This window comes from Corvus brachyrhynchos, unplaced genomic scaffold (assembly GCF_000691975.1).
Source record: "Corvus brachyrhynchos isolate BGI_N302 unplaced genomic scaffold, ASM69197v1 scaffold63, whole genome shotgun sequence".
Taxonomy (NCBI): domain Eukaryota; kingdom Metazoa; phylum Chordata; class Aves; order Passeriformes; family Corvidae; genus Corvus; species Corvus brachyrhynchos.
In genome coordinates this window covers 276,649-292,210 of record NW_008237227.1, presented here as the reverse complement: position 1 = coordinate 292,210, position 15,562 = coordinate 276,649, and the positions used below count along the sequence as shown (strand labels likewise).

The following is a 15,562-nucleotide window of genomic DNA, read 5'->3' as shown; positions in this document are numbered from 1 at the left end:
CTTATCGCTTTCCTCTCTCCTCTTTCCCCTCGCCCCTTTCCCTTCCCGTCTCCCTCCCATTGCCCTCACCCTCTCATTCCCCTCTCCCTCCCCTTCTCCCTCGTCCCCGCTCTCCTTCACCATCTCCCTGTTCCCCTCTCCCTTCCCTCACCTTCTCTCTCCCCCCACGGCAGGAGAGACTTCTACAAGATCCTGGGAGTGTCCCGCGGCGCCTCCATCAAGGACATCAAGAAGGCCTATCGCAAACTGGCGCTGCAGCTCCATCCCGACAGGAACCCCGACGACCCCCGGGCGCAGGAGAAGTTCCAGGACCTGGGCGCTGCCTACGAGGTGAGGCCGGGAGCCGGGAATGTCCTGCCCGGGCTGGGAAGGGTGGATGGGGCTCGTGATAAAACAGGCTGGAGCTTGGCCATTGAGACTCGTGAGGATTCATCCTGTAACGTTCAGGGCATGGGGAAAGGAGGTTTGTAGGGAATGTGGAGGCTCTTCCATAAGGTGCAGCTGGAATCCAGCCTTCCCCTGTTAGCATGTCAGATTCCATCTTCCCCCTGTTAATATATTGAATTCTATCCTGCACCTTTTATTATCACAGAATCCCAGGATGGTGTAGGTTGGAAGGGACTTAAAGATGATCACATTCCATCCCCTTGCCGTGGGCAGGGACACCTTCCACATCCAATTCCCTTTGTTCCTTCTCCTTCTCATCAATCTCCATCCTCCCCCTATTACTGCACCAAATTCCATCCTGCCCCTGTTAGTACATCCAGTTCCAGACACTCTCCCAGAGGAAAAACAAAGACAGAGGGGATACCAGGTTGCTTGGAGAGCTCCTCCTCCTGCCAGAGGACAATGCAAACCTCAGCTCTCTCAGCCAGGAGGAAGCCAAGGCACCGGCTTAAAGTTGTTTGGAATTTATTAGCAGTTCCTCAAGGGACAAGTGCAGGTGCAGCAGCTCCAAGTGTGCGTAGGGCCTGGCTGGGATTGAGCTGATGGGAAGTGGAAGGTGCTGGCCTTGGGCTTAGAGGATATTAAGTGAGGAAAGTAATTGTGGGTCACAGGAGGATTCCTGTTATTCCATGATAATGTTGTGGCATGCAAATGATGCCTCACACTAATAGCAGGGTGCATTAAATAAATCAAATCTAGATTATTGTCTTGCCTAAAGGTTTGAAGCCAAAGCCTGCTTTCCTTGGCTGTACGTAACGCAGTGACGGAATGCAGGCTGTTTCTTCCATGTTTCCTGTCCTCCTTCTGTCACTGTTGGACTCCATCTGCTCCTGCTCTCCCCTGTGCAGCAGAGAGGCCCTGAGGTGCTGAAAAATTCCATTAGCAAAACTTCCTAGCGGTGACTTGCTCTTTGTGGGGGAGGTTGGGGTCCTTTGGGAAGAATCCAGCTGCAGGGGAAAGCGTTTGTAGCCTGGCTCCTGCTTCCATCCCTGGTGCTCCTCAGGTATGCAAATATTCCTCAAATGAGGAAGTGAGAGAGCCAGCTGGAGTTTATTTCTCTGTGTGGAGAAAGAAAACTGTTGACTTCAGTTGTGTCTCAGAGCTGGGACCCTTTTTGAGGTCCGACTTAAATAAACTGGCTTAATTATTACAGGGAAAACGAATGTAAAGAAATTTTCTGTGGATAAAAATAATTCCCTGTCATTTGCAGCACCTCAGGATTGATGCATGTGGGGCTGTGAGCTTGGTGCTGCTTCTGTGAGCTGGCATCTTGTTGGCACTTCATGCTGGGAAAGGATTTCTCTTCCTCTTCCTCGAGTTCCAGTTGATTTAAATCTTTGCCAGCAGTTGAGATTATTCTTTCTGTTTAAAAGCTGGGTGAAAAAATGGTTGTAAAATCAAACCAGAAATCCACTATTGATGGGGGGGGGTTTGGAGGAAGTTTTTGATGCCCTGTGTTTAGCCAGGACAGCTTGGGAATACTTCTGCTGAATTAGCTGTGGGTACAGCGAGTTGATTTGATTGTTTTGGGCAAAATGGAGCCAGAATTGGGTGTCCCTTATAACCTAAACCAGAATTTTCCTCACCATAAAGCCTCTATTAACAGCACTGCTGCTCAGGGTCTGGGTAGCTGATTATGGCAAAGCTTTCTCCAAAAAATTGAGGGGAAAGTAGGTTAATGAACCTGCTCAGTCTCTTCATTTTCATGGGCTCTGTGATTCCAGCCTGGAGCAGTGTGGTCTGAATTCAGCTGTTTCAATTAGGAAGGAGATTGATCCCAGGGGAGGGAGCTGAGACTCTTCTACAAGGATGGATTTGGGAGGAGTTTCCATGGGAATCTCAGGTGGCAAAGGGAGAGCTGAACCCTTAGCTTCTGGGTGAAAGCAGTGAAGTCAACGCTGATTTTTTCCCTGTTGCTGGCATTTATCAGTGGTTATAATTCCACAGAACCTCAGGATGGTCTGAGCTGGGAGGGACCTTAAAGTTTATCCAGTCCCCTGCCATGGGCAGGGACACCTTCCACTATCCCAGGAGGCTCCAAGCCCCATCCAGCCTTGCCTTGGACACTTCCAGGGATAGGGCAGCCACAGCTTCTCCAAACACCCCAAATTTGGCTTGTTTTCATCTTTTAGCTGCTTTTCCACCTGTTGAGTCACATCTCCACCTGTTCCCACTCCTGTCCAGCCTTCTGAAAGCCAACCTGGCAACTCTGGCCTTCCCAAATATGATCAATGGGAGAGGAAGGGCAAGGGAAACTAAATGTGACCAGAGACTTCTGCATCTCTGAGGCAGGAAAGAGCAAAGATCAAAACTCAGGAAATAGAATCGATGCTTTACAGTCTTAGAAGTCATGGCTGAGACACAGGGGTGGTGGTATGTGATTATTTGTTCCAGCATGTCCTGCTTTGTAGGATTTGAGTTATTCCGTTTCTTTTTTAATATTTAAGATAAACTCAATGTTTACATTTTCTGTGTTGCTCCTGCTTTTTTAATGACCGAAACGTGCTTATTACGGGCTTCACTTTTCTAGACAGCACAGCGAGCAGGGCTCCTGTAGTGTCCCCAGTGAAAAGTGCTGGGGGCCTTCAGAGCCTTGTCCAACACCTCCCCTCAGCTCCAGGTGAAAGCCTTTCCTACATCCCTGCCTTTTCCAGGTGCTGTCAGACGAGGAGAAGAGGAAGCAGTACGATGCCTACGGAGAAGAGGGCCTGAAGGATGGGCACCAGAGCTCCCACGGAGACATCTTCTCCCAGTAAGGAGGTTTAACCCCTTTGGGCTGTCCTACAGCTGCTGCTCTGATTCTGTGATGCTCAAGCACCCCTTTGACAGAGTTTTTACCTGGCCCAGAGTCGCTGATGTGCGAGTTGAGAATTTGAAGGAATACGTTTCCAGTGGGTATCCCACATGCAATTTCCAGTTTTGGTGTGCACCACTCCTTGCTGCAAGCAGGAGCCAGTGGAGACTTCCCACGTGGGCACCTCTGGGCACTGTGGGTGATTTTTCAGGTGCAGCACCTGCTTCAAACATGTGGAAACTTTCTCAGGTTAGCTGTGTGTGATTGGGCTTTAACCTGTTGTCACACATCACTTTGGGGACACTTTTCCTTCTGTGTTAACTTGCATAGCACGTGTAGAATTTGGAGCATTAAAAACCAAAGGCACTTGCACATTGCTTGGACAGAACCTGATTTTCTGCCCCTTTGGATAAATTTCCTAAAATAATTCCAGAAGTTGCTCAGCTCCTGTAATGCTGGGTGAGGACTTGCACTGCTGCTCTGCTCTGTTCTGAGGGACGATATGCAAGATTCCTAGATTGTTTTCCTCATCCTTGTTGTCCTCAAACTACTGATAACCAGCTTGCTAGCAGTGACTTGCAGTGCTACTCAGAGTTTACACCTTGTGGTGGTGGCAGCTGAGCAGCAGTGCAGTGTGGAGAGGTCAGATTTTGAGTGTTCTGCTCCAAATCTCACTTTCCTTAGTGCAGAAAACTCTTCCAAAGTGGCTGCTTTGTTTGAAGGCTTTAGTTGTGTTCTGCAGGAGCAAAGTGAGGTTCCTGGGTTTACTCTGGAGCTCTGAGGAGGCTGTTCTTTAGTGGAGTAGAAGCATTTGCCCAGAATTCCTTCCTGACCTAATCAATGTGCTTCACTCCAGCTTCTTTGGGGACTTTGGCTTCATGTTTGGAGGAAACCCTCGCCAGCAAGACAGGAATATTCCCCGAGGAAGCGACATCATCGTGGACCTGGAGGTCACCCTGGAGGAGGTGTATTCAGGAAACTTTGTAGAAGTAAGTTCACTTATCTCGGTGTTTCCAAGTGTTCCCAGGTTTGAGGTGCCTGACCAAAGCTCAGAATATCTTCTCCCCAAAAATAGAGCTGAAATAAATGCTCTTTTTCTGTGTCTGGCGGTGCAGGATGTTGTGGTGCTGTTTCCTGTAGTTTACTGAAGAAACCACACATTTATTCACCTTTTGCATCTGGCAGTGTCTCCATAAAGTGTGATAACACTGACTTATTGGCTGTCAGTCACTAGCTCAGCTTGATTAGTGCAGCAGCCCAGTTGGAAGAGGTGGAAATTGTCCCTCTGTAGAATTTAGGGATATTTGAGGGGCTGTTCATAAGCTTCAAATTCACTTTGCAATTCTTGCAAAACCACACTGAGGATTTTTCAGTCTCCTATGGCCAAACGTGTCACTGCAGGTTTCCAGATGATATAACTGAGAAGAGTATGTGGAAAATTATTATCTTCTTTTAAGCAAGCTCCATCTCTGGTGCTGACAATTCCTCCTGTCTGCACATTGGCTTTCCACTGCCTGGTTTCATGTTGTGGCTGTTGGGGGAAGTCCACATAATTTCCCCCTTGTGTGGGACAAGGAAGTGTCATGACCAAAGCATGGAGTGTTCCATCCTAGGGTTACCTTTCCTGTGTGGAAAAGTGTGGAAAAGGAAAGAGAATGGCAAATAGTGATGTCAGAGAGAGCTTTTCTGGTGTTTAATGTGTGATCACAAGGTGAACACTTGTCGGTGTTTTGCTGAGGCCACATTTGGAGCTACTGTGGCAGCACCACACAACAACACGTCCCTGCCTGTGGCATGGGGCTGGAATTAGATGATCTTGAAAGTCCCTTCCAACCCAAACCATTCTCTGCTCAGAGGAATCCAGACCCTTGTGGAAACCCAGGAACGCTGGCATCAACCTCTCCCTCTTCCCTGCAGGTTGTCAGGAACAAGCCAGTGGCAAGACAGGCACCTGGCAAACGGAAATGCAACTGCAGGCAGGAGATGAGAACCACCCAGCTGGGGCCTGGGCGCTTCCAGATGACTCAGGAAGTTGTTTGTGATGAATGTCCCAACGTCAAGTGAGTTTGGTGCTCTTTTCCTGCTCCACAGAACCATAAATCCCATGATTTTATGTAGTAATACAGGCGTGTTTATTCCAAAACCCACCTCTAGGTGGGGGAACGAGCCTGTATTCCCAGGGAGAACTGGGGACTTCGGGAAGGCTTAACCCCGGCTTCTCATTTCCAGGGAGCCACTCTTTATTCTTCCAGCAGAGACGGCCACCTCTGTTGGGTGTAGAACTCCCCAATTTCCTCTGCCAGCCTTTTATTCCTTGCGCAGTCACACTGCAGTGGAAGTTCCCCAGCTAAATCTGAACGGGAGGCACACAGCTGGGAGCAGCTGGATGTGGAATGCCATGCTGTAGTCACACACCCTGATGCTGACTGTGCATTTGGGAGCTTTTAACTTCACCTTCTCTGCTCCCTGAGTCTCAGCTCACCCAAAAGGCAGCTCTGACCCACTAGGTTTAGATGTGAGCAAGGAGAGCACAGGTGTGAGCTTGCGGGGGTGTTCTGCTCACCCCGGTAACACAAATGAAAAGTTGAGGTGAAGTTGGAATAAATAAATAAATAAAGTTGAAAACTGAGTGCTGGGTTGCTCTTCCCACTTTCAGGCTGGTGAATGAGGAGCGGACGCTGGAGGTGGAGATAGAGCCAGGGGTGAGGGATGGCATGGAGTATCCCTTCATCGGGGAAGGTGAGTGTGTGCTCAGCTGTGAGCTGCTCCTCTTCCGTGGTTCTCTGGCACTGGCAGTGCCCAAGCCCCCCGTGTGGTTGGAAGTGCTGTGTCCTCTGCACGTGCTGAAATCCAGGAGTGTGTTCCTGAGTCGGGGTAACACAGTTCCTTAGCTGGGAGTGGGGACGTGCACAAAACCAGCTCTAAATCTGATGTTTCACATAACACTTGAACAGGAGCATTTGTTCCAGGCTTGAGCATGTGAAGGCATCCCCTCTGCCCAAGGAGATGAAGCCCTTCAGTGACTGAAGGACATCATTAACATGCAGACAGCTCTTCCAGAACAGCAGAGCTGTGACCTTGCTGAGGCAACACTCAGAAAGTCCTAAGCTCTTTAAGCAGAATTTCAGTCATCCAAAGATCACTTAGTCGCTTTTTTTCCCTTTGGCTTGTGAGCTGCAAGTCTGTCACAGCCTGCTTGTCTCTCCACTTGTTCCTAACTGTTTCCTTTAAATGAAGCTTTCCTTTCTCCCCCACAGGTGAGCCCCACGTGGATGGGGAGCCAGGAGATTTACGCTTCCGAATAAAAGTCCTTAAGTAAGTCTCTGGCCTAGTTAGGCTCTTGCTTGGCTAGGTGAAGCTTGCCCTTCAGCAGGGCAGGTGCAGGCCTGGCACTCAGGGCTGTGCAGGATGCTCAACCCTCATAGTGCTGGAGGAGCTGGATTTGATGCTGTTAAAAGTGGAATTATGAAAGTATCTTAATTTTTTTGGCTTGAATTCGCCATGTGTGATTCAGATGAAATATCCTCTTTTTCCTAGCACACAATCTTCCTGTTGTAAGGAAATGCACTACTAAAAAGATTGCTGTGTGAGTCAGGGCTTCTTGCCACACCTCACCACTCAGTGTCCTAGAAATAGAAAAGGCATTTATCAGTGCATATCTTACACAGGAAAATGAGGCTAAATTGGATTCATTCCTCACTTCCCTTCCTATTTATGATTTCTCCAAACTCCCAAACCGAAGGAAAGAAGCTCGAGGACCTGTTTCCCCTCTGGGGAAGGAGAAAAGTTCAATGGCTCTTCTTTCCCCAGGCACCCAGTGTTTGAAAGGAGAGGAGATGACTTGTACACAAACGTGACAATCTCGCTGGTCGAGGCACTGACAGGCTTTGAGATGGATATTGCCCACCTGGATGGGCACAAGGTGAGGCCCAGGGTGTTGTGTGTATCCCACATTCACCTGCAGCTCTGTGCTGAGGCTTGGCTTGCTCAGGGTCTGCTTATCTACAGAATTCCCTCTGCTGGAGCATTCCAGGCCAATTCCCAAGGAGCCAAAATGGGCTCTCTACGAGGGTTGCACAGTGTGTGTCTCACTTCCAGGCTGTCCCAGCAGTGGGTGGTGTTAGTCCTGGCACATGTCCACTAAAACTGCCTGGAGCCATGGGATATCGCTGGTTTTGGCAAGGAATCAATGCCAGGGACTGCTGGGGTGCACACACAGAACATGGACTGTCCAGGGAGGTGGTGGAGTCTCTATCCCTGGAGGTGTCCAAGGAACATCTGGATGTGGCCCTCAGTGCTCTGTTGTGGTTGATAAGGTGGGGATCAGTCATGGCTTGGACTCAATGGTCTTGGAAATCTTTCCCAACCCCAACGATCCTGGCATCCTGATCTTGTAACACTAATAATGTTCTCAAATTCCTTTTCTCCCCAGGTTCACATTGCCCGGGATAAAACCACAAAACCCGGCGCCAAACTGTGGAAGAAGGGAGAAGGTCTTCCAAACTTTGATAACAATAACATCAAAGGCTCCCTAATAATCACCTTCGACGTGGAGTTCCCCAAGGAGCAGCTGACGCCCGAGCAGCGGGAAGGTGCGTGTCCAGAGCCCACCTGAACCTGGCACAGCTCATCCAGGGGCTGGAGCAGTCAGGAGGGGCTGTGCTGTCCCTGTTCCCTTTGTCCAACATAACACAGTTGGCTGATGGCCTGTGATTAACTCCCACTTCCCTTGGAAGCAAGGAGGCTTGGCTGCCATGGTTGTGGCTGAGGCTGGGATGTGCTGCTGCTGGAATGTAGCTCTTGGCAACTTTGCAGGTGCTTTGTTTTGGAGCTGCCCATCTGTTTGACCCCACAGCCTTGCTGGGCTTAGCCTCTGTCTGCTTTGCCTCGGCTGGAATGGGATCACAAAGAGTTTCCCAGCCCCTGCTGCTACTTTCTTGGAGGCAAGACTTGTGGAAATCCCTCTGCTGCCGAGGGTAAGGAATGTCACGCTGCGTCAGGAGGAGGGTTGTTCCTCCCCACAGCTCCTTCCACTCTCTAGGAGAGATCTGCTGCTCATCTTCAGTGCTCAGATGGAAACCTGATGAACCATGTAGGAATCCTGAAATGGCCAGGAGGGTAAATCCTGTACTCCTAGCTGGGAAATTCCTTGCTCCAGCAGCCTCTGCTGTGCCTCACAGCAGCTCCAGCTGCTCTCCATCAGAGTAGGAATCAAGGGCCTCATCCTCTGTCACGGGACAAAGATATTGCTGGCATGTACACTGCAGCTCTTCAGGAAATCCCCATCCCCAGAGCTTCTCCCAGGGCTTCTTCTGAAGCCTGAATTCACTTCTTTTAGTGGATTTCCTGGACTCCTCAAGTTTGTAGTGGGAAGCCAAGCCCTGAGTGGGTTTTATTTCACCCTTGGCACTTGCCGCTGCCTTGGCCGCACTGTGCCAGCTGCCGTGTGCAGTCCAGTTGGTGGCTGCAGCTCCAGACGTCCTGTGGCTCTTCCTGCAGCTCTTTGGGCTGAGAGTTCTGCTCCTCTAGGCTGGGCTTAGAGTGAGGCTGGTTTGTGGGTTTATCTGGGCTTTCCCCCTTGTTCCACGAGTGTTGTGCAGGGCACAATGACCGCGTCACTGTGAGCTCTCAGTCCAGGCTCTGCTTCCCTTCCAGAAGCTCCATCAGGCAACAGCAGCTCTGAAACAGGTGTGAGGTTATTCCAGCTGTTGCTCTTAGCAGTTTAGAGGACACTGGGCAAGGAGCAGTGACAGAAGCCTCCATGTTTTTGACAGAATTGCTCACACAGCCCTATGGATATCCGGGAACAAAAAGATGATGGCACTGGCATGAGTGTGTCCAGGCACAGGGCCTTGGGTGTTCCTCTCCCTCCTAAAGCAATTCCACATTTCCCAGGGGAAGGTGACTGGGTAGGCAGTCAGATGCCTTTCTGTGTGCTGGGTGTCTCCAAACATCCGTGATTTCAGGAGTTTTATGAGGGAATAGGTCTATCTCTGTGTGAGGCAGCAGTTCAGTGTACACATTGAATGGAAAACTGTAGGCTGCAGAATTCAAAACATCCCTTTTTTCCTTGTTGTTGGCAGTGGCCCTCATTTCTTATCTCCTGACCGCATGTCCATCTCCTGGGGCTGTCAGAAGATACTCTGGCTCTGAGAGCACCAGCCTGAGCTTTGGAGTCACAGAAATAATATCCCTTCTTTCCTGCACTGGGAATTGATCGCTGTTGGTCAGAGCTGCCTCTCCCTCTGTGCTGTAACCTGTCACTTTTTGTTGGTAGCAGCAGCATTTCAAAGGAAAAATTGACTTCAGGCTCCAGTAAAAGGTGCCTGAAGTGCAGTGGCACCAATTGTTAGGATTCCTGGTTGGAATTCCTGATTAAACCTCGGATACGTGTTGAAATATCCTGTGCACTACTGAGGATGTCCTTCAGGCAGCTGCCAGAGGTGTGGGAGCTGCCCGGAAATGAGGTGTGGGATGGTGCTAATCCCACTTTCTCCGGGGTTCCTGGAGCACACCTTTCTCCAGCTCCAGCCTTCCTTTCTAAGAACCACACATCCAGGAGCCACATCCTCTCACCCACCAGCTGGGAAGTGACTTGGAGCCTCCTCTGGATGCAGGAGAGGAAGCGAATTTGCCTTGGAAAATGACCTGTTCCCAATAATGAGCAGTTCCTGGACAGGGGTTCATTTTGTCCTGGTGTTCCTGAAAAGATTTCAGGAATCTCTGGCCATCAGGCAAGGAGCATGAGAAGTTCTTGCCTGGCAGAGAGACGGCCTGCTTCCAGTTACTACTTCCAAGACTGTTTTCCAGTATTTTAACACAGCTACTGTGACCCTTGTGCATCCCATCACTGGTTTTCAAGGACAGTAGAATGTGTAGCCAGAAAGGTTTAAGGATAGACAAGCAGGACAAGGGTTGCAGGGAGACAGACTGGTTTTTAGCAGGATTTCCTGAAGGGTTTGCATGCCTGAAAGGTTGGAATTTTCTTCTGTACAAGTAAATTGGTTGGTTTCATTACTGATAGTCGATCTAAACCTCCCCTGGAGCAACTTGAGGCCCTTTCCTCTCCTCCTGTCCCTTGTTCCTGTGAGCAGAGCCCGACCCCCCCCCCGGCTGCCCCCTCCTGTCAGGGACTTGTGCAGAGCCACAAGGTCCCCCCTGAGCCTCCTTTGCTCCAGCCTGAGCCCCTTTCCCAGCTCCCTCAGCCTCTCCTGGGGCTCCAGCCCCTTCCCAGCTCTGTTCCCTTCCCTGGACACACTCCAGCCCCTCCATGTCCTTCTTTTAGTGAAGCTTATTTGAAAGTTACCCACAGTGCTGGGAGTTTCCCTCTGGTTTGGGTCCTGTTTTGGGCTCAGTGGTTTCTGAGGCTGCTCTGAGCCGTGTCCTGAGGGGTCCCAGGGCAGTGAGGAGTGACCAGGCTGAGTTCATCAGAGGGGACTCCCTCTCTAATCTCTGGAAAAACAGTGACACATCCATCCTTGCCACTCTGCTTCCTCTGCTCCTTGTGGACTTGCCCTTTAAGCAGCAGTGGAGACCTGCCAGCCCTGCCCTGTCGTGCCGACCCCAGGAGATGAGCTATTATGGATTTAAGGGCTGACTCACCCTTTTAGCCTGTTTGGTAAGAACTTGATACCGACAGATCCTTGAACTGCCAGTTCCTGGGAATGCTCAGGATTTCAGGAATGGGGAAGAAGCGTTGGAAAAGTCATCCTGACATCTTTGCTGTGCTCTGCATGTGACATTCTCCCTTCCCTTGCAGGTCTCAAGCAGCTGTTGAAGCAAGGATCAGTGCAGAAGGTCTACAATGGATTGCAGGGATATTGATGTGAGGAAAACTTGGACTTCCCTGGAAATGCAAAGTCAGATTTGTTCACGGTCTTTTCTCCTGCCCACTGTAGAAGGGGGAAGAGGGAGGGGGGAGATGGTTGAGGTTTAGCTCATTTTTGGTTTGTAAATTATGGAAGTGCTCAGAGTTTGGGGAAATACTTTTTCAGGACATAACTGGTGCTGCCTATCATGTTCCACGTCCTGGAACAACAGAGATTCCTTGAGCAGGAAAACATAGGTGGGGAAAAGGAGTTTTCAATTCCACACAGATTGGAATTTCTGGTTTTTAAATATATTTTGATGTGACTTTTCTTGGCCATCTCAACCTATTTTCATAGCTGCTCCTGCTTTTTACGTCCTTCGTGTAAATTTCTTCCAAATTCCTGTTGTTTTGGGGTGATATTTTTAATCCCAGCTCTTCCTCCCCTTTCTTCCCCTCTGAGTTCAGAGTCTGGTTTTGGGGCAGGAATATTGATGCTGTTGGGAGTGCACTGGGCTGTGTTAGGCCCCACAATTGGTTGGGAAAAGAGTCTCTCAAGGCCTCTGTGGGCTCTCTTAACTACCAAGTCCCAAAAGTCAACGCTTGGTTTGAAATTTGAAGTTGCACCAGCTTAGCAAAGACTCCTTGGTCATGGTGGAATTTGGGAATGGCTCCTCATGGCCTTGGTTGTCCCTCGTTGCCCCCACATGGAACCAGTCTGGAAAAGCTCCCTCCCCTCCTGCGCTCTGTCCTCCGTGAGGACGGGTGAGGCTGATGGGAATAAAGTGTTTGTTGGAGTTGGAATGGCAAAACCTCCCTGGTGATGTGTTTCTGGGACAGACCTGGGCTTTCCTGTGCCAGGCAGCAACAGAAATCATGGAATCAGTAAGGTTGGAAAAGCCCTCTGAGGTCGAGTCCAACCATTCCCCCAGCACTGCCAAGGCCACCACTGCCCCCCATCCCCAGGTGCCACATCCACACGTCTGTCAAACCCCTCTGGGAATGGGGACTCCACTGCTGCCCTGGGCAGCTGTGCCAGGGCTGGACAGCCCTTTTAGGGAAGGAATTTTCTGTCAGATCCAATCTAAACCTCCCGTGGAGCAACTTGAGGCCATTTCCTCTTGTCCTGTCGCTTGTTTCCCTGCAAGAAGAGCCCAACCCCACCTGGCTCCAGGCTCCTTCCAGTTCCTTCAGGGATCTTGGGGGCTGTAAAGTGGGATCCTTGCAGCTTCTCCCTACCCCATTCCCTATTTGGGAAGTGGATGGGCTCTGGTTTGCCTACAGGGAAGTGTTTGCTGGGAAGCAGCAGATGCAGCCTCAAGGTGGTTTTGTTTTCAGTTTATTCCCTGTTTTCCTTCCTTGGGAGCTGGAAGCAGCTCAAGGTGGGCACAGCCCCTGTGTCCGTGGTGCCCTCAGTCCAGCAAGTCCCACCCACCCCTGCAGCTCCAGTGGGAGTGACGCAGGGGAAGCAGCAGCCCCGGGAAGATTTCCTGTTGGATCCTGTGTACATTTGCCTTGGCAGAGCACAGCAGGGGCTTGGGGAGCAGCTGAAACAAACCTGCAATGCCAAACCCTTGCTCTCTGCTGCTCCTCAGGATCCCTAAGGATAACGTGGTAATCCCAGCTGAGGCTGCTCCCTCTGCCCACCATGCCCAGTCTTTTCCGGGTGCTGCAGGCAACTCTGCCTCTGCTCCCTCTTAGTTTAAGTTCCTAGGAAACCTCAGATTCCAAAGAAATTCCTTCCTGTATCCCTGTGCGTGGGGCTGTTTCCTCTTACTCCAGCTCCTTGCAACCCTGCTCACCTGTAGCAATAAACCCAAAAAGCCAGGATTTCACCCCTAAATTCCAGGTTCTCCTGCAGGGGAAGGTGTAACCCCCAGCAGCAGCCAACAGGTTTATTTTGGGCCCGAGTCCTTGTTCCCACTGCTGCTTTTCCTTTCTCTGCTAATTCCTTTCCTTCCTGTGGTTTGTTTTTCTTGAATTGTGGGGCTGGACTCTTTGGAGAACACAACAATGGCTGCAGAGCCCCGGCTTGCACAGCAGCAGGGAGATAAACAGGAAAAAAGCCCCAAATTCCAACCAAGTCCCCCTGCTTCCTTCCACCCTTTTCCCCCTGCTGTGGGGTGTGTTTTGGAGCCAGCACCCAACGCCTTTCCCACCTCCACACAAAGCTTCCAGGGCTTCCATGCTTTTGCCCAGCAGCAACAGCAGTGTTTGCTCAAACATTCCCACTGGTTTTGCTTCTGGCCCACTCACGCTGTGCTTTTTCTACAGTCATGGGGAAATATTTGTCCCCCAAGAGCTGGGGGTGTGGAGGATGCTCGGTGTCCATGGCATCCTCTGTCCCCTTCTCTGGTGACACAGAGCTGGTGGGAGCCAGTCATGGCACACATGGACTCCTTTATCCATAGAAATGCTTCCCACGAGGTTTAGGTGTTCACACCTTGGTCTGGCACCAAAATGTAATCATGACCGTGAACCTCCAGACTGGGAATTCTGTAATGCACAGCTTGAATTTCCAGTCCTTTCTAAGCAGCACCATTCCCAAACTGGAACAAATAAACCCAAATTTCCTGTGCCTCTTTTAACCTAAATCCTTGGAACAGAGGGGATTGTGAGGGTTCAGATGTAGGCATGTTGTTCAGTTCTTCTAGGAAAACACTCCTCCTCGGAATGCACTTCCAGATGTCCATGCTGCTTTGGGAAGGCCTGGCTGAAACGGGGTCCTGGTTTATTCCTGAAGGGAAATGGTTTTCAGCACCTGCAGGAGCTGCCTGTGTTCCTTCAGGGCCTCAGCACAGGCTGGCCTTTAGATGTCATCACCTCCACCAGCGCTGCGTTCCCACCCTTTGGCTGGATCCCTCCCGTCCCAGGGGAGGGGAAGGAGCAGATGGGATGAGGATTCCATAGCAGGTTGATGACAGGAGGGAGTACAGGGCTCAGATCCACGTTTCCATCGTGCCCTGCAGCCTTGTCCGTGTCTTCTGTCCCTCCACAGCCTGGGCTGGCTGCGCCCAGAGCCGCATTCCCCATCCCAGACTGGAGGGTGACGTTTTGGGGCTGCTCCAAGGAGTTTCAGCCCTTGGTATGGGGGTCTTGGGAAGGAGGGCTTTGCTCCCAATGGCTTCAGTCACACCAAAGGCTGCTCCCAACTCTGGGAAGTGGGTGGAAGTGTTCCCAAAGAGCTATTTTTCCAGGGAAACTTCTCTGCAAGCGCAGTGTAAGCAAGCATAGGTTTTTCCACAGAAAAATCTTGTTTTTTCATGTCCTTATCTCTGTCGAACCTTTCTGCCCCGGGGCTGAGCAGTGGAGGAAGGAGGGGGAAGGGGCTGGTGCCAGGAGAAGGCTGCTCTGAGCACACGTGGGTTTGGAGTGGGCCTCCAGCTGGGAAGGGAAGGTGAGGGGATGATTCCTCACTGGAATCCTTCCTGTGATTCCCAGGCAGCAGCCCCCATCGCTGCTTGCCTGCACTGCAGGAGCTCCGGAGCGGTCCCCAGGGAGAGGGCAGCCCTCTGGGGCAGGGCAGAGGTGTGGGATGGGTGGTACCTGCTGCCTTCATCCTGCCTGCCCTGTATCCCTGCTCCTGGCCTGCAGCCAGCTCTCTCCTCCCGTTTCCTGCAGCTGACCTGGGAGGTGAGCAGGAAGGGAAGAGGGCAGCGCTGAGCGCCGACCACCCTGCGAGGAGGGAGTGGCCAGCACGGCCCTTCTCTGTGCTGGGAGGCTTTTCCAGGGAGCTGCTTGCTTCCATGTGGGAGTAGGAGGCTGCTAGGAAGCAGATCCCAGCCTCCATCCCGAAAAAAAGCGGATCCCCTCACCCCAGTGCAGCCCCTGGGGTTAACAAGTGTGTCCCAAAGGCAGGAATTAAAACATCTGGGGCTGTGACCTCCGGGAATTTGGAAGGACGGGGTTTGTTTAGTCCTGAAAAGCCACAATGACACCAGTGCAGGCTCTGAGTGCGTAAGAGGTGTTTACAGGGATAATTCCACTTCCTTCCAGATGGATCCCATCAGCCCCACTTTTTTTTCCCCCTCCCACCCCAGCAGGCACCAGAGCCCATCACTGGTTTTGGGCAGCTCCTGGAGCCATCCAGCCCTTTGTCCTGGGGCACAGCAGCTCCCAAAGGACATGGACGGAGATGTCAACCTTCCAGAGGGAGATGATGTCCAAAAGGGAACAGGGTGACCTGCCCACCCCATCCAAGTTCCCCATGGCATGGGGGCGAAGGGCTGGTTCCTGGCACACGGGCATTGCCTCACTGAACGAGGATCGAGGCTTGGGCATCTTATCTCAGCCCTTACCCAAGACAGCGATAGGGGAGTGGGCTGAGGGAAACCATGCGTGGAGAACAAAGCCTTGCCCAGCAATCCCTGCAGATAACCGGGATGGGAGTTGGTTGAAGCTGCCAGAGGTTTCCTGCAGAACCCAAAAATCCTCTGAGGAGAAAATGAAAACCACCCCTCACTGATGGGATATGCACTGGCTCCTGTCCCGAGCTGTGATCCGGGGTGGAAGAG

The 15,562-nt window shown here is 51.3% G+C and overlaps 2 protein-coding genes across 2 annotated transcripts in view; one reads left to right on the top strand and one right to left on the bottom strand.

Moving 5' to 3' along the window:
- The window catches only part of TBCCD1 (TBCC domain containing 1), a 10,167-nt gene extending 10,044 nt beyond the window's left edge, over nucleotides 1–123 (bottom strand). The window contains exon 1 of the mRNA XM_008630045.2: nucleotides 70–123. Coding sequence (XP_008628267.1) covers nucleotides 70–123 — 54 coding nt within the window. The remainder of the gene's footprint in view (nucleotides 1–69) is intronic.
- The window catches only part of DNAJB11 (DnaJ heat shock protein family (Hsp40) member B11), a 36,154-nt gene extending 24,302 nt beyond the window's left edge, over nucleotides 1–11,852 (top strand). Inside the window, exons 3-11 of the mRNA XM_008630044.2 lie at nucleotides 162–330; nucleotides 3,102–3,199; nucleotides 4,098–4,230; nucleotides 5,159–5,301; nucleotides 5,898–5,980; nucleotides 6,499–6,556; nucleotides 7,052–7,163; nucleotides 7,674–7,833; nucleotides 11,001–11,852. Of these exons, the coding sequence (XP_008628266.2) occupies nucleotides 162–330; nucleotides 3,102–3,199; nucleotides 4,098–4,230; nucleotides 5,159–5,301; nucleotides 5,898–5,980; nucleotides 6,499–6,556; nucleotides 7,052–7,163; nucleotides 7,674–7,833; nucleotides 11,001–11,065 (1,021 nt within the window). The 3' untranslated portion in view covers nucleotides 11,066–11,852. The remainder of the gene's footprint in view (nucleotides 1–161; nucleotides 331–3,101; nucleotides 3,200–4,097; nucleotides 4,231–5,158; nucleotides 5,302–5,897; nucleotides 5,981–6,498; nucleotides 6,557–7,051; nucleotides 7,164–7,673; nucleotides 7,834–11,000) is intronic.
- Nucleotides 11,853–15,562: the final 3,710 nt, after the last annotated feature.